The 19,526-nt window shown below is 31.7% G+C and overlaps 1 protein-coding gene across 4 annotated transcripts in view; it reads left to right on the top strand.

Annotated features, from left to right (window-relative positions):
* Stxbp5l (syntaxin binding protein 5L) overlaps window positions 1-19,526 on the top strand; it is a 326,234-nt gene that overhangs the window by 251,524 nt on the left and 55,184 nt on the right. For all 4 annotated transcript variants that reach the window (XM_076867719.2, XM_076867717.2, XM_076867718.2 and 1 more), the window contains one exon: window positions 2,519-2,584. In XM_076867719.2, the coding sequence (XP_076723834.2) occupies window positions 2,519-2,584 (66 nt within the window). The remainder of the gene's footprint in view (window positions 1-2,518; window positions 2,585-19,526) is intronic.

The raw sequence follows: 19,526 nt of genomic DNA, 5'->3' as shown, positions 1-19,526 counted from the left end.
ATTTTACTTCAAAAGCACTAATAAAGTCTAAAAACCCTGAGACTGACTCCAGAAGAAAAAAAAATAATGTATGATCAAATGAAATGAAAAAAGGAACATCACTATGGATTATACAAACACTAAAATTTACAAAGTAATGTTATGAACAACTGTGTGCCTAGAAACTGACATTTAGATGAATTTTAAGAGATTCTTTGAAAGACAAAACCTACCAAAGCTGACATAAAACACCTTGGAAAATATAAATAACAGTCTTTTAAATTTTTTAAATTCAAAATTAAATACTTTCCTCAAGAAAACTTTAAGCCTCAAATGGTTCCATAGATTAACCCTATGAGACATTTAATGCAAAGCCTTTTAGAGACCAGAAAAAAAGCCATCAAAATGTTGATGACTAAAGTTGATACAGCAAAGTGTAAGAAAACTACAGACCAGACCCATTCATGAACATAGATATAAAAATTATACATAAAATAACTAGTAAATGGAATATTGCACATAAATATAAGAAATATAAACATTATAAACAAGATAGATTTATCCCAGGAATGCTAATTTAGCATTTAAAAATCAATCAATGTAAAATGATTGATAAATAGAATTTAAAGGAAAAAATATGATCATCTCAATACATGTAAAAAAATTGGACAAAATTGAACACTCACTTACAACAAAAAATCTTCCACAAACTAGGAACAAGAAGGACATTCCTCAATTGAATAAATCCTATTCATGAAAAAATAAATAAATAGCATCATACTTTGTTGTAACAGATTAAATATTTCCCCCCCTAAAATCATAAATAAATGAAGGATATCAACTCTCATCATTATTCAGCTTTTTACTTCATAACCTAGTAAGGGCAAAAACAAGGTAAAAAAATAATATACCTAAAAATAAGTGCTATTATGGTATATATAGAAAAACTAAAGGAATCTATAAGAAAGCTGCAAAATAAAAAGTGGATTCAGTAAGATTGAAGAAAACATGTCAATATGTAAATATCAGTCTTATTTCTATAAAATGATAGTAAACAATTAGGAAATAAACGGTAATCCCAGCTATTCATGATATTGAGATGGGAGGATCACATTTGCAAGGCCAGTCTGGAAACTTAGTGGGACCTTGATTTAAAATGAAATTTTAAAAACCGCTTGAGATATCTCAGTGATCTCATGCTTGCCTACAATTTGTGAGAGCCTGGATTCAAACCCAGCATGACAAAATAAAACCAAGATAATACATAGAGGAGAGTCTTCTAAATGATATGGTCCCATTCCCCCAGAGAATAAGAAGAAAAATAAAGCATAACTGATGAAAACTATATTAAAAACAATCATGTAGTTTCTGGAAATAGTTTATACAGCAAATGAAGAAACATATTCAAAAAAGTCTACTGAACTTGGTAAAAACAAGAATTTGGGACATGATATTAGAAGACTTTAAAAATCCCATGTATAAGACTGCCATACTGAAATCTACAAAATATTGCAGAAGAAAATATTTTCAAAATCATTCATATGGGAGAGAATACCATATTTATGGGTTGAAAGACTCAGTTTTGAAAAAAATACATATGTGTGTGTGTATGTGTGTTTTTAAGATAAAACAGATAGATGATAGATAGATATAAAACATGAGGGTTACGTTACATTATCACAAGAGACCTTTTCATCTCCAAATTCTATTTGTTTTTGCAACTACAGCAAATGTATCGGTATAAATTGAATAAAGAGGATATAAGAAGGAATATGAACAAAGACAATTTTAGTTATTTGCAGTAGCTCTCAAATGTTCAAATGTTTCTGATTAAGGGGACTTGTATTCAATCAGAAACTCTGTGTACTTATTTACAAAGAAAAAAGAATATTAGACTTTCCAAAAAGAATAAGAGAACTATGATGAAGGGTATTTTAAATTCCATAGGAATGTGTATTTATAGAATTTAAAAACATGTATTAAACTTTTGTACTCATCCTTGTATTTTTCAGAAAAGTCATAAAATAGAAAGTAAGAAATACTGGAAATACGAATGTAGTGCTTGTTATAAAAATGACATTGATGTAATTGAACAAATCAGTATGTAATATATATAGCACTACATTTTTACAAATAAATACAAAATTTTAAATCTGTAGCATCTCTTTAAATATTTTTTAAAGGCCAATAACCTGTTCTCCTGAAATAAAGGATCTTATTATGACTTTTAAAACCCTGTTTCTCATTTTTATTCTCTGATGAAATTGGATCATTTATTAAAGTATAAAAATAATAAAGAAAAATTTGCATCTTTCCACCATCCATTTTTATTTTTCCTTTGTTGATCAGCTATAGCTCCTGTTTTTCCTGTATCACTTCTTTAAATAAATGTTCACAATACTTTATATAAAAGACATGGTAATGTGGTTTTTCACAGGAAAGGGGACCTTTTTAGACTTAACTATACTAAGGAATAAGGATTACCTATACAGTACTATCAAAATTTATATCTCTCTCTCTCTTTTCTTTGTATTTTCAGGTTTAACTGAGTTGAATGATAGTCCAGTTCCACTGGAACTTGAGCGTTGCAAGTCTCCCACTTCAGGTAAACAAGATTGGTATTTTTCAAGTGTGTGTTAATTCACTGCAGTAATCTGTTGCTTTATTTTGAAAATTGTTGTAGTTTAAAATTTTTAATTCATGGTTTTAGTAGTTATAATTCAGTTTCTAAAATGTAACCATCAGCAAATTTGATTCTAAATATCAAAATAAATGTCTTCAAAAATATTCTTGGCCCCAAATAGAATTAAGATCAGACTTATGAATGTAATAATTTTAAAGACATTTTAATGGAAAGTTAGTATGCAGATATATTAATAATGCTTAATAAGTGTCAAATAAAATGGATAATGTACAGTAACATTGTAGTTTTGTCTAGAGTTGATTTAATAAGAAATATACATAATAGGTGCAGAAGCAAATAATGATACCATTCCTCAGAACTACCATTTTTAACATGTATATCTAATTACAAAAATAATGCAATATGGTATTGAATAAAACATCAAGTAAAGTGAACACCCATTAAAAATATATTTTAAAACATGAGGATAAAGATTCTTGGGAATATATACATACACTGTGTGTGTTTATGTGTGTGTGTGTGTGTGTGTGTGTGTGTGTGTGTGTGTTCTGATTACTTGATCTGTACCTGTCAAGGATAAAGAATAGGTAATTTGGTCTATTTTGTTCTCAACATATCCCCCTTGCCCTTCCCTTCTCCCTCCATGTCTATTCCTTTCTTCTATTTTATTGGTCTCTCTTCTATTTTCATGACATTCCTTTTTTCTCTCAACTTTTGTATATGAGAGAAAACATTCAAAACTTGACTTTTTGGCTTATTTCATTTAGCATGATGTTCTCCAGTTCCATCCATTTACCAGCAAGTGACAAAATTTCATTCTTCTTATGATTGTTTAAAACTCCACTGTGTATATGTATATACATAGCACATTTTCTATACCCATTCTTCTGTTGACAGGCATCTGAGCTGGTTTTCTAATTCCTATTGTGAGTTGCACTGATATAAACTTTGATGCGCCTCTATCACTATATATGCTGATTTTAGTTCATTTGAAATACCAAGAAGTACCAAATCTGAGTCACGTGTGGTTCCATTTCTTGTCTAAATTGAAGCCCCACAAACAATGCATAAGTATACCTCAAATGTTTCCCAAATCCTTGCCAGCAATTATTGTTATTTGTATTCTTGATTATTGCCATTCTAACTGGAATGAGATGAAATCTCAGTACAGTTTTGATTTGTATTTTGATGATTGCTAGGGATGCTGAACATTTTTCATATAGTCACATATGGCCATTTATGTTTTTTCTTTCAAGCAGTTTTCTGTTTAGTTCTTTTGTCCATTTATAATTAGGATTTGGGGGTTTTCTGTTGTTTGTTTTGTTTAGTTTTCATGTTAAGTTTTGAGTTCTATGTATATTCTGCCTATTAATCCCCTGTCAGAGAAGCAGCTGACAAACATCTTCCTCCTTCTGTGGACTCTCTTCATTCTTTTTTCTTTTGCTGGGCAGAATGTTTTTGATTGATGCCATACCACTTACTGATTCCTAGTTTTATTTCTTGAACTTTAGGGATCTTGTGAAGGAAGTCAGTGACGGGCCAATATGTTGGAGTGTTGAGAATATGTCCTCTAGCAGGTGCAAAGTTTCTGGTCTAATTCCTTGATCCACGTTGATTTGACTTTTGTGCAGGGTGAAAGATAGGAATCTAGTTTCATTCTTCTCCATGTGGATATCCAATTTTCCTAGCACTATTAAAAAGGGTATCCTTTCTCCAAGGTATGATTTTGGAACCATTGTCAAGGATCATATGACTATCCATGTGGATTTGTCTCCGTGTCTATTATTCTTTTCAGTTGGTCTTCATGTCTGTTTTTATGCCAATACTGCTGTTTTTGTTACTATATCTCTACGGTGTGATGTGTCCCACATTGCTGTAATTATTCAGGATGACTTTAGCTATTCTGGGTCAATTGTTCTTCCAAATGAATTTTAGAACTGTTTGTTCTAGTTCTGTGAAGAATAAAATTGGTATTTTGATGGGGATGCATTAAATCTGTGGATCATATTTGGTAATATGGCCATTTTGACAATATTAATTCTGCCTACCCACTATCTCCAGGGAGATCTTTCCATCTTCTAAGGTTTTCCTTAACTTCTTCAGTGTTCTATAATTTTTGTTGTAGAGGTTTTTTACTTCAATGGTTAGATTTATTCACAGGTATTCATGAGGCTACTCTGAGTATAATTATTTTCCTGATTTCTTTTTCAGAGATTCATTAACAGGATGAATTAATAGGAAAGTTATTGGCTTTTATGTTTTGAGCATTGTATCCTGACACTTTATTCATAGATTTATTGATCAATTCTTGGAGTTTCTGTTAGAGGTTCCCCCCCCCCCGTGTGTGTGTGTGTGTGTGTGTGTGTGTGTGTGTGTGTGTGTTTTCTAAGTATAGAATCATGTCATAAGCTAACAGAGATAATTTGCATTCTTCTCCTATTTGTATCACTTTAATTTTCTTCTCTTGTCTGATTGGTCTGGTTAGAGTTTTAAGAGCTATTTTGAATAGGACTGGTGAGCGTGAACATTCTTGACTTTTTCCAAATTTTACAGGAAATTATTTTAGCTTTTCTCTGTTCAATATGATGTTAGCTTGGGTTTATTGCATATAGCCTTTATGATGTTGAGGTAAGTTCCTACTATCCCTAGTTTTTTCACTGTTATTGCCATGAATGGAAATGGGATTTTGTTGAATGCTTTTATGGCATCAGTTGAAATAATCATATGATTTGTATCCTTAATTTTGTTTATGTGGTGAATTACCGTTGATTGATTTGTACTTGTTTAACCAACCTTACATCCTGGAATAAAACCAACTTGATCATGTTGTTCAATCTTCTTAATGTGTTTTTAAACACAGATTGCCAATATTTTATTAAGGATATTTGCATCTATGTTCATCAGGGATTTTGGTCTGTAGTTTTATTTTCTTGGTGAATCTTTACTTGGCTTTGATATAATGGTGATACTGGCTTCATAGAATTAATTTGGGAGTCTTCCCTCGCTTCTTATTTCATTGACTAATTTGAGGAGTATTAATATTAGCTCTTCTTTAAAAGTCTGGTAGAAGTTAGCTGGTCCTGGGCTCTTCTTTGTTGGGAGGCTTTTATTACTAATTTAATCTCAGTGATTGATATTGGTTTGTTCAGTATTTCTATATTATTAGCTCAATTTAGTTAAGTTGTATGTGTCTAGAAACTTGTCAATATTTTCTAGATTTTCTGATTTATTAGAATGTAAGTTTTTTAAATAGTTCCCGGTGATCCTCTGGATTTCACAAATTTCCATAGTAATTTCTCCTTTTTCATCCTCAGTTTTGTTGATTTGAGTCTTCTTTTTGGATTTCCATTTTATTCTCAAGTATTGGAAATTTTTCTGATTATTTCTCTGAAAATTTTTTTCATTCCTTTAATTTGTATTTTCATGTTTTTTTCGAAACCAATGATTCAATGATTCTTTTCTTCTAAGCCAATGTTCCAATAATGGAACATCCATCAATTCAGTATGAAAAGTAATATCTGTAAGATCAAAACTGACATTGAATTATCTATGATATCCTGTGCTGAGCTATTTGATGTTGAGGATTTCTTATTGAGTCTTCCTGATTTGGATTTCATCAGGATTTGGAACCTGTAAAAGATACACACCATTCCTTGACTTTAACTTTTAAGTTTATTCCTGGGTGTGGAAGTTAGTGATTACAACAGCACACCTCTGATACAATTCTAGGAGATCCTCTCTGATCTTTAGTGCATTTAGGCACCTACTAGCTTTCTGATAAGTCAGGGGAGACTATCCCTACTAGTCTGTAACATAGCAGAGCCAGTTTACTCCTTATTGGGTAGGGGGATGCAGTCTTATGTGCTCTCCTAAGGAAAAGTTCCATGTACTCAGAACTGTCAAATCTGGTGTATCATTTACCACCACCATTTATATTTCAGAGTGTGTGGTGTGGGACAGTCTAAGGTAGAGGCATAATGGTCTGGTTCCAATGCTGCTGAATGGCCCATAGGAGGTGCAGGGCTGCTGCCCCCTCTAGAGTGTGCAAGTTGCAGGTTGGTGTGCTTGTATCTAGGCACAGCGAATGGTGGCTGGTTTCCTCCATAAAGCTTTTTGTGATATGTGCTGTATTTCATACTCATGAAGTTTTCCACTGGCTGCTTAATTATCTTCAAGAAATTCCTTCTATGGATCCACATGTTTGAATGACAGGTGTGTCACCTGGCAGTTCTGGGACTCAGCTGTGGACCCTCAAGAGGTTTGGGGGCAGGAGCCACTTCCCTGATTACTGTTGTTCCTATACCAGCCACTGGTACTTGATAGTCAGCCTAGAGGCCCAAGTTTATGTATTTTATGGGCACTGAATCTGTTGGACATTTCTCTTGAGTGCAGGGGCACAACGCTCAGGACTGTTATTGGCTACCATGGATTGCTAAGGATCATTTTTATTGCTTTGCAATATTCTATTCTAAGAATATACATCAATTTATGGAATTTTTTTGTTGTTGAAGACTTAGTTGATTTTCAGTCTGAGACTATTATAAATAAGGTTGATATGACCCATTTTATATGTTTTTAATGCAAACATAAACTCATTTCTGTTACATTTGTGTATACACACATATATATATGTACATATATGTAATTAGAGATATACATATATCTGAGTAGAATTTGAGGGATATAAGGTGTACAGATGTTTGGCTTTAAAAAATACTATAATGAGTTTTCTTAAGTAGTTTCACCAATTTTACTTCCATTTACAGTGTTTTAAAGTTCCATGTATTTACCAATGTTTAATATTAGAGTGCTTCTTAAATTATTGTCATTTTGAAGTGTATATAGAACATCTCATTGCGGAATTAAATTGGATTGCATTTCTTTGATGTCTAATAATTTTGATGGGATTTTGTATATGCATTGTCTATTAATGCCCTTGCTTTAAGATATTTAATTATTTTGCTCATTGTTATTGAGTTGTAAACTTTGCTGATTGATTTATTTATAGGAAGTGTGTGTACACATGTAATATCTGTAAGATCAAAACTGACATTGAATTATCTAGCATACATTCACACACTATGTAGAAGTCTTTTCTTGGAGATAGGAAGATAGTGATATATATATATATATATATATATATATATATATATATATATATATATATATATATATATATATATATATCACTATCTTCTCCCACTCCATGGCTTGCCTTTCCTTCCCTTAAAACTGGTATTGTAATACTAATGTACATTTAATGCTAATTTACAAGTATTTTATTCAATTGTTTTTTAAAGAGAATGTTTTCTATCCCAAGACCATGAAGCTTTTTCTTCCACAGTGTCTTCTTCTAAGAGCCATATTGTTTTACCTTCTACATTTAAGCTAAAGTTTAATTTGTAATTTACTTCTGTGTATAACATGAAGAAGGAGTTGAGGTTCATTTTTACCATTTAGATATCCAATGATCACCATTTTTGAGGAAATTACCATTTCCCTCTCTGCACTAAAGTGAAACTTTTGCCACACATTTGTGGATTTTACCATGTAGGAGGTGTGTGTGTGTGTGTGTGTGTGTGTGTGTGTGTGTGTCTGTCTGTCTGTCTGTCTGTCTCTGTATTTATGTTTAGACTTCATGTTCTTTTCCATCAGTGTGTTTATCCTTTATTCAAACCACTGTGTTAAATATTGTAGCTTTACAAACATTGCTGAAAATATAGTTTCTCCAGTTTTGTTTTTGCAGTGTTTTTCAATATCATTATCACTAGTCTAGATTTTTTTATTACTTTTATAATGAATTTATCAATTCACATATAAACATGCTTAGATTTGATTGCAATATTATTGGATATATGAATCAATCGAAAAAATGTTGAATTTTGCCTTCTGTTAGCCCACATTTTTGTTCGTTCTTTATATTGTCTCAGCACTATTTTTAGTTTCTTTGTAGAAGTATTGTACATCTTAGAATTATTCTTTGTCTTTTATTTTAATTCCATTATTACAAATGCATTTTTATTTATTTTTCTAATTGTGGCTAAAATATAAAACACAATTAATTTTTGTATATTTAGCTTTCATCTAGCAAATTTGGTAAGTTTATTTTTTAATTCTAATAATTTGTAAATTCTTTTAGATTGTCTGTGTATCCAGTGATGTCCCCAGTGAAAATAGCAGCTCTTTTTTTTTCTTTTTAAAGGAGGATATTGGCTAGGAACTTCATGCAATGTTGAATAGATGTAGTGTTAGCAACATATTTTTCTTGTTCCTGGTTTTAGGGATAAGGCTTTTTATATTTCATAACCAATTATTAAAACTAGTGTAATTTTTAGTAGACATCCTGCTTTTACCCCTCTGCCTATGATGTTTTTTCTAAGATTAAAGGAAATCTGGAAACATCACTACCACCACACTTCCTTTTCAAGGCAGACTCATAGGAACTCTGATGCAGTCCAGTATTCTTCTTCAAAGCAGGAAAGTTTTAACTATTTTTCATTATGTTACCTGGAGGCAGAATTGATGTACAGTGATAAGATTCACTTATCACTTCAATACTGACGATGGCAATTGTTATGTTTGTATCTTTTTAAATGTATAAATAGTACTAAAGGGCCAATACTCTTATTGCCTTTTCTTACTTACTTTTAATTTGTTTTCCTCTAGTTCAATGGCCTGCATCACACTCATGTGAAGAGAGTTAAAACACAGATAGCTGAGTGCCAGAGATTCTCATTCAGTAGATCTGGGTGAGGCCTGAGATTTGCACTTCTAGCAAGATCTCAGATGATGTTTTTTTTAAAAAAAAAAATACATCAAATCCTCACTTTTATTGAAAAATGCTCATATACTGAAAATTTCATGTGCTTCGATCACATAACTCTCCCAAGAATGTATTAGATAAAAGTAGCATCTTCCTGTGGAAAGGTCTGTGAGGAAACATAAAGGAAAGCAAATGATGGAGTGGTAGTATTGAGGAATAACTTTTTCAGAACCTATTCCTGTTCATGCTATTGTACTATTATTTGTCTAGCATAATTTAATTTTTAATTTTATTATGGTATCTCTTTTTAAATTCTTTCCATTTTTTCATTGGTGCATTATAATTATATGCTTCTAGTCTCTGGATTACTTGAGAACCATTGCCTATGAATTTTTTGAAATTAATTTTTTCAGTAGTTAACCTCCCTTATTCAAATCTTTTTGGGGCTCTTAGCCCTCCACCCATTTGAATCTACTAAAAACTGGTGACAGAGCTAGGATAGAGCACTTGCCTAGGATGTGTGAGGCACTGGGTTCAATTCTGCACACATATAAATAAATAAAATAAAGGTCCATTGACAACCAAAAAATTGTTTTTATTAGCTACACATGACATTACAGTGATCTTGGCAATTCAGACATTTGAATCAATTGGGGTATAATTTCTCATTTTTCTGATTGTACAGATTACAGAATCACACTGGTCATAGAGTCACCTATATACATACAGCAATCATAATGTCTATTCTATTCTGCTGCCCTTCCTATCCCCCCTTCCCCTCCCCTCCTAAATTTTTTTTAAAAAATAAAATTTATGACAACCTGATGCAAGTGTTTCTGAATAAGAAAAGATGGGAATTAGGGAAGCCAGAAACCAAAAATCATTTTAAGCTCTGATTTCCATCTGGATATGAAACTCTTTTAATAACCCCAATATACTGTAGGTAACATAGATTGAAGGTTTAGACCATTGTTTATTCCCTTGAGGATAATGAAAGAGAACAGAAAAGAGTTGGGGGCTGAGAGAATCCAGTGAGCCAAGTAGAATGCTGAAATGCTCAGCTTTCCAGATAACATTCTAATTTCATATTATTTATTCATTTACTCAAGTATTCAACAAATAATTTTGAGTTTCTACAGTTAGACATTATGCTACCCACTAGGATAAATCAATGAAAAAAATAAACATACTTTATCACAAATGAATAATCTATTTGCCAATATAAGCTTTGCATTAATAATTATTGAACTTGTTAATGCTTTTTTAAGCTATGCAATCTTTATGAGGTAATGTTGTGCAATTTGTGTTCTATACAAACTTGCATTACAACATGGTGAACAGGTACTAACATTGAGCCCTATTTCTCCTTGCTGGGCACATAAATTCAATTGCTTAAAGAAAATAGCCTCTATTTTGGAGAGAGTTGAAAATTAACCTGACCTTCAACTGTAGGATTGTGCTATCCCAGAAGGTGGGCCTTTTTTCCTTAAGAACGTCATTTTCTAAGACAGCATCAGGCCCTGACATCCATCGTCATAATTCTCAATCTAATCTACAATAGGCTTATTTAGCTACCAAGTTCAAATGAAGGCTTGGGTAACAGAAATATTTAAATACATTAAAATATCAAAAGGTTAGCATCACAGAATACTAACAACAGAGTACCCAGCTTATGTTGTTGGGTATAGGTGAGAGCTGGTTTTTTTTTAATTCTTTAATAATTTTTTATTTGTTTTAATTAGTTATACATGACAGTAGAATGCATTTATGCACTTTGATATATCATACATAGGTGAGATATAATTTCTCATTTTTCTTAGTGTACATGTTGCAGAATCATATTGGTCATGTAGTCACATACATAAAGCAATAATTCTGTTTCATTCTATTGTCTTTCCTATCCCTACATCCTCTCCCCTCCCCTTCCATCACTTCCTTCTGCCTAATCTAAGGTAATGCTATTCTTCTCTAGTGCACCTTGCCTTATTAGAGAAAACATTTGGCCTTTGGGTTTGTGGGATTGGCCTATTTTGCTTAGCATGATATTCTCCAACTTCCATCCATTTACTGGCAAATGGCATAATTATACTCTTCTTTAAAGCTGAGTAATATTCCATTGAGTGTATACACACACACATACACACACACACCACATTTTCTTTATCCATTCATCTATTGAGGGACACCTATGTTGGTTTAATAGTTTAGCTATTGTGAATTGAGCTGCTATAAACATTGATGTGGCTGAATTACTGTAGTATGCTGATTTTAAGCCCTTTGAGTATGAGTATAAACCAAGGAGTGGGATAGCTAGGTCAAATGGTAGTTCCATTTCCAGTTTTCTGAGGATTTCCATACTGCTTTCCATAGTGGTTGCACCAGTTTTCAGTCCCACCAGCAATGTATGAGTGTACCTTTTTCCCCACATTCTCACCAACATTTATTGTTGCCTGTGTTCTTGATGATTGCCATTCTGACAGGTGTGAGATGAAGTATTTGTGTAGTTTTGATTTGTATTTCTCTAATTGCTAGAGATGTTGAACACTTTTTCATATATTTGTTGATTGATTGTATTTATTCTTCTGTGAAGTGTCCAGTTTCTCAGCCCATTTATTGATTGGGTTATTTGGCTTTCTTTGGTGTTAAGTTTTTTGAGTTCTTTATATATCCTATAGATTAATGCTTTCCCAGAGGGGCATGTAGTAAAGATTTTCTCCCAATCTTTAGGCTCTCTCCTCACATTATTAATTGTTTTCTTTGCAGAGAAGAAGCTTTTTAATTTGAATCCATCCCATTTATTGATTCTTGATTTTACTTCTTGCGCTTTAGGAGTCTTGTAAAGGAAGTCAGATCCTAAGCCAACATGGCGAAGATTTGGGCCTATTTTTTCTTGTATTAGGTGCATGGTCTCTGTTCTGGTGCCTAAGTCTTTGATCTACTTTGAGTTGATTATTGTGAAGGATGAGAGAGAGAGATTTAATTTCGTTTTGCTACATATGAATTTCCAGTTTTGCCAGCACCATTTGTTGAAGAGGCTACCTTTTCTGCAGTGAATGTTTTTGGCACCTTTGTATGACATAACTGTATTTATGTGGGTTTCTCTATGTGTCCTCTATTCTATACCATTGGTCTATAAGTCTATGTTGGTGCCAATACCATGCTGATTTTGTTACTATAGCTCTGTAGTATAGTTTAAGGTCTGGTATTGTGATGTCTCCTGCTTCAGTTTTCTTGCTAAGGATTGCTTTAGCTATTCTGGGTCTCTTATTTTTCCAAATAAATTTTATGATTGCTTTTTCTATTTCTATGAAGAATGTCATTGGGACTTTAATAGGAATTGCATTAAATCTGTATAATGCTTTTGGTAGTATGGCTATTTTGACAATAATAATTCTGCCTATCCAGGAGCAGGGAGATCTTTCCATCTTCTGAGATTGTCTTCAATTTCTTTCTTTAGTGTTCTGTAGTTTTCATTGTAGAGGTCTTTCACCTCTTTTGTTAGATTGATTCCAGTTTTGTTTTTTGTTTTTTGTGTTTTTTTTTGTTTGTTTTTTTGAGGCTACTGTGAATGTGGTAGTTTTCCTAATTTCTCTTTCAGTGGATTCATTGCTGATGTATAGGAATGCATTTGATTTATGGGTGTTGGTTTTATATCCTGCTATTTTGCTGACTTCATTTACTAGTTGTAGAAGTTTTCTGGTGGAATTTTTTTGATCTTCTAGATATAGAATCATGTCATCAGCATATAGTGATAGTTTGAGTTCTTTACCTATTTATATGCCTTTAATTCTTTCTTTTGTCTAATTGCTCTGGCTAGAGTTTAAAATATGATGTTGAATAGAAGTGGTGGAAGAGGGCATCCTTGTCTTGTTCCAGTTTTTAAAGGAAATGCTTTCAATTTTTCTCCATTTAGAATGATATTGGCCTTGGGTTTAGCATATATACTTTTACAATGTGGAATTTTGTTCCTGTTATCCCTAGTTTTTCTAGTGTTTTGAACATGAAGGTGTGCTGTATTTTGTCAAATGAAGAGGTGCATCTTAAGGCCACATTTGACTGTTCCTTCTGTGCAATTCTTTGTGTCTAACATCCACTACTTTCTCCAAAGAATTTTGTTCTTCCTTACAAACAGTCCTCTGTTGTGTTCAGTACCTGTTTATTTTAGATAAAGGAACAAACAGAGACCTTTCCATGTAGTTACCTTTAAGGCAAAAATTATTGATTCACTTGAAATTTCACTAAGAAATTACATGCCAATAGTTTTGTGTTCCCTTCTTTAGGACTTGCTACCAGAACTCCTGAGGCAGCAGCAGGCTTTTATAGGAATGAAATACCAGCTGTGAGACAGAGGAATCAAGTACATCACTTGCCAGGTGAAGGTGAAAATTTTTTTTATGAACAAACAAAATATTTGTATCTCCACAATTTTATAAATTTTTTATAAATTTTTAAATTTTAAATTTTTTCTCAAGATTTTCTCATTTATTTTGCTGAAAACAATTCTGTCATGGTAAATGAGGACAGAGTACCTGAAGCAGTTGTTTAAAACAGAGATGATGATTACACAACTTTTGTGAAAAGTTTTGAAATATTCCATAGGATTTTTCTGGGTTTTTCCCCCACTCAAAATCTGAATGATCTCATCAAGCCTATAAAAAAATAAGGATGGGTAAACATAAAATTCAGAGAAAATTAAGAGCTCAAAAATACTGAGATTTTCAAAAATTATCCATAATTCTTTATAATACAATGAAATATTTTCTATAATCAGCAACACCTGTGGTAATCATGGAAACTCCACCAAAGACTTGTCCCTTTAGAAAGTTCTAGAATCTCAATTTTATGCACAATCATTGACATTTGATGCTGCTTATTGGGACCAAACAGACACAAATACAAATGGCACAGCCTTCTTAAATTAAGCCTTCAAGGAAAAATGGTGTTTCCAGATTTACAACTTTAAGGAATTATTAATGTTGTAGAACTCAAAGTCAATAGCCAATGAAGATAAAGATAAATGTTATTAACAATTTAATTTTCCCAGTAGTAATTTTCTTTTGTTTTTGTAGTATAACACACTGGATATACCTTTCAAAAGAAAGCTAAAGCTTAGAGATTTTAAGTGAATAGAGGTAGAATTCGAAGATAGTTATATTTGGTTATAAAACCTACTTTTTGCTGATACTCATTCATTAAATGAGAATAAACATTATGAGAATAAAAAAAAACTATTCACTATGAATAATATCTGTGCCATGAGAAAGAAGTAGCTGAGTCATGAAGAAACAGTGTTTTAAACAAAGAAATTCATAAGAATTTTAAAAATACTTTACATGAAACATTAGCAGAAAATAGTTTCCCACTTAAGTTCTAGGAAAAATTAATTTTGAAAATCATTTTTAGTTTTTTATAGTTCATATAATCAACATTTTATCACATTTTAGACTTATTAAACACTGCTTAAAAACTATAATCTATATTTATACAGTACTTTAGAACCAACAATGTATTTTTTATGTCTATCATCTTATTTAATCCTTACAACAACCCCCAAAAGGTTGATATTGTTCTCATTTTGGGGAGTGGAAAAATTGATTAAGGGAAAATTTCTGTTATTTGCCCAAGGTTACTCTTTAATAATGACTTAGTCTGAATCCAAATATTATTCTTTAAGTTCCTCTAATTGTTTGGTCTCAAATTAATAAGCCTTGTATGTTTTAAAAAACATGGGTTTATCTCTGTAAGTTTATAATTGAGGATAGATATCAAATTAAACATAAAGTTTCATAATCACTGATATAATCATTGATTCATTAACACTGTCTAAATATAATTATATATTTTAAGGTAATGATAGAGTCATGAAATTAACGTGTTTATGCTGGAGCAAATTCAGAAGACAATATCTCTTTGCCCAGCTTTATCTTAGCCACTTTCGGAAAAATGTTTTAAAAGAGGAGGGACGCCAACAAAATTAGAATCATGTAGTCCTTTCAGGGCTTCACCATAGCGTGTTGATCCCAAAATGCTTTATTTTTTAACTTTGCCTGTATACATAACAGATGTTTTTGCTCTATTTGTTTCTGGCTTAGTGAAGATAGAGACAAATGAAATTCATTACTATATTCCATCCAGTTGATTAATTAATCCATAAATAAATTAATACATAAAATGAATTTTAATCATATGTTTTAATTAAAACCTTTTAATCAAACAACTTTTAATTTTAAAATAGATTTATTTATTTAAAGAAGATACCTAGACCATATAGGTGGTATCTTCTGTGTCATGAAGACTGTGTTGCTTAGGCATGGCTTTAGCAGAAAAAAATAACCTTAACCTGTCACCTTCTATCTTTCTATTATTATAACTTTAGCAAATTGCTTAACCTTAAATGATTGCTAGGACCCAGAACATAGATGCTCAATAACACATGGTAGTGGTTATCATAAAAGCAGTGGTAAACATGCAAGGCCTAAGGAAACTCAAGGTGAATACCCATGACCTAAAACCCATGGCTAAACAGACTTTGTTTATTCCCCTTGACCATTCTAGACTTCCAAATATTAGTTGTAACTTAGCCATAGCAAGGTAGAAATCCTTCTACTGAAGATAAAAAAATAAATTCAGTTAAGAAACAACCAATCAGCAACTTTGAATTAGAGATTTCTAATCTCTATGCTTTTTCCCATTAAACTAGTAGCCATGTTCACATTTTGAGAAAGGGTTTAACCCATTCCTAAAATTTTGATTCAGGTGTAGAACCAAGGATCTGATTAAGACCTGTTTGAAGCCAGTATGACATTCTTCTGATAAACCAAGTTGCACTCTCCATTGTCTGTGAATTAATAAGTGAGGGATTTGATACAATCAAGACACATGAAGACATCTAGGCAAAATTATGTTGTAATGTCTGAAGTTCTGTTCATATTTAGGGTATGCATAAAACCTCATTCTGGCATAGGCTATGTAAGCCATCAAACTATTTACCCTGCCTCCTTACTATAATTGAACCTAAGTTTGTGAGGCATGAACATAAGAATAGATATGAATAGTTTTGCAAAGATTCATAATCTGGTGGCATTGTGGAGCCTGGTCTCATCTGATCTTTAGGCCTGAGTTTATAGATAATGTTAATTTGTATTTTGCTATAAGCCAGTCCTTTCCCTCATTTGCATCATCTTTTGTCTCCCATATCATCTTTAAAATTTCTAGGTAGGTCATAAATTGATAGATGTGATTAGGTAAGTGATTAATGCTATCTGTGGGGATGCTTTCCTTCGAATTTTTTAAAAGTCAGATTTATTGAGATTCAATTTACATGGAATAAAGTTCACCTTTTTAATGAATAATTTGATTAATTTGATTTCCCTTATCTATAATTTTATTTTTATTTTCAAAAAGTGTGTCACATTATGTTAAATTAATAATAATTTCCTGACAATGTGTCCAGAATCTAACAGGACTAGGATCATAAGAAATGAAACTGTGTTAAGTCTAATTTATGCTTAAAAACAACATTCACTGACCTCAGCTAAATGTTTGAACATTTGCTGTATTACTTTCTGTGAGCCAAGACAGGCAGTTATTCAAGGTGTGAAAGATTTTAAAAAATCATCCTACATGAGATTGCTCAGTGTGACTTAAGGAGGCTTTTTCATTATGAATCAAATATGTGTCACTCTGGAAAAGACAGTGGAATCTTAGGAAGTTCTATTGTCTAGAGCAAAAAAATTACAGTACTATATACTTATATTATTTTTATAACTACCAGCTTCTATTCCTGGTAGATCAGAGATTATGAGGGAAAGTTTTAAATTAATCAAGAAAGGAGCCAGAAAATCACATTAACTTGAGAAAATGTAATCATAAACACTTTTTAAAACCCGAAAAAGTGATATAGCTATCCTATCCATTTCTGTATCAATATCTATATTTACATCCAATTGAACAACTAAAGACAATATGCCTTCTTGTTTGTGGAAAATGCTTCTTGTAGAAGGGTCCCAGGTAGAAGTACTATAGTTGATTAATATTCATGAAATGTTAAAATGTTGTTGCTCAAAATGTGATCTTCCAACCTCTTGATATCAGTGTAGCATGTAACACTTCTTAAAAGACAAATTTCCTCTTCAGGTGCTTGACAGTCTGGTATGTGAGAGCAGGAATCAGTTACTCTTCACTGATTGAAAAGTTAGAACTCTGACAGATTGATAAATGGTATAGAAAAGAAGTTTGAGCAAAAATAGAAGGAAATTTTATAGCAATTTTAGTGACTCAAAATCATAATTAAAATGTTTTTATATCTTTGAAGATTTATATAATGGAATTAGTCAAACAGATAGAATGTCAAGAATATTGTAGGAGAAATACTTGCTTATAGGATATTGTACTACATGACCTCTAAGATTCCTTTGAGCCAAGATTCTTCAGCTCTCTTTCCTGTGCAGATTGCTAAGCCAATAGAGGTTTCTATTTCCATTTTTTCTCCTTTGGCTAACATTATGAAATGAGACTGGTGTGTATGCTTTTGCTTAGATAGCAGTAACAAAATAAAATTTGGAAAGCTGCATTTTCATGGGCTCATTGCAACAATTTCCTTCTATTCAAACTCAATCTACTTTCCTTACCATTTGCCAATTTGTCTTAGTTCTAACATCTAGAGCAATGAAGAGAAACTAACTGATTATCACTCTCATATGCCAGATTGTAAAGTGCTCAAAGAGACTTAGTGCCACTTTCAGGCACAAATATTAATAAGTATTCTGAATACATTTCCAATACTGCTTGTTCCTTATTTTCTAAATCTTGAATATATTTTCTTCCTCTGCTCAACCTTCCTTAGAATAAAATTGACTACTACTTTTCAGCTTTCACTGCTCAACATTCATTCAGCAAACACTTTTTGTATACCTACTCTACCAATAATTGATTAGATATTGCAAATATAGTAGCTATCTTAGAAAACTCAAAATTTTGGAATTTTAATGGATAATAAAGTAAAAAGTCCAGTATAACAAAATGTATTAACATGTAATATAGGAGATGCACATCAGTTTTCACTCTCTTCATCATCATTTGTGATATAATCTTATTTGTTGCAATATCTCTTTACCTATTAGATATGTCTAAAATTAAATATGAAATTACATCTCACACCACATGTGAGAGAAACTATATAGATATTCACTATTTACTGTAAGAACAATTGCTTTTCTCATGTTTCTGTTGCATATTAAAATTTTACTGCTGAATGGCAATCCAACTAATACTGGAACAATATTTGCTTCCGTGCATGTTCACTTAGTATAATGTTCATCAAAATATTAATAATTATACAATAAACATACTATTCCCCACATTCCTCTTTAATTTTATATAATTAACAACTGCCTTTTTCCTTTTTCTGTTGTTTCAGTTAAAGGATCAAGAAAGTTAAGTCTGCCAACAGATCTTAAAGCTGATCTTGGTACGGTAGGCAAAAGCCAACAATTTTAAGTTTTGTTACATTCATTTGGCTGAACATTTTACCAACCAATCCATAAATAATGCAAGTCAACTAGATGGAAGTATTTAATAGCTTTCCAAAAAGGCTTTCTTAAAAATCACCATACAGTTCTGTTGGCAGCATTCAACATTTTGTTTGTTAATAATCATTTTATAAAATTGTTTTATAAATCATTACACAATAAAATATGTAATGTTTTTTTTCTTTTTATCATGAAAATATTTTTAAAACATTCAATTGTCACCCATGTAGACCTCTTAAGATTGTAATAATGTAAATGAACATAGTTTTCTGGGGTTATTTTTTCTACTATGTATATTATATTATTTAGTATGTTATTTAACAAAAAAGAAAAAAGGTTGGTACATATGGGAATGGAAATTTGCCTATCTTTTATGAAAAGTACAGAAAATCTGTTTCATTTTTATTTTTTGTGCAGGTTACAGGCTTAAGCATTGTCTCACTCTGAAATAAACTATTAATTTTATTAAATAGGTCTTCATAAATTTTTCTTCTAAAAATTTTGTCTGCTTGTTCTAATATGAGTTTTTGTTTGTTGAAATTTCATTTAATTACCTTATTTTCATTTCCTTTACTCTAACTAAAAGACATAGCATTAAATCCTACTAATA

Source organism: Callospermophilus lateralis, chromosome 10 (genome assembly GCF_048772815.1).
Source record: "Callospermophilus lateralis isolate mCalLat2 chromosome 10, mCalLat2.hap1, whole genome shotgun sequence".
In the NCBI taxonomy this organism is placed as follows: Eukaryota; Metazoa; Chordata; class Mammalia; order Rodentia; family Sciuridae; genus Callospermophilus; species Callospermophilus lateralis.
Note: the sequence above shows the minus strand (reverse complement) of the source record. Positions and strands in the feature narration are given on the sequence as shown.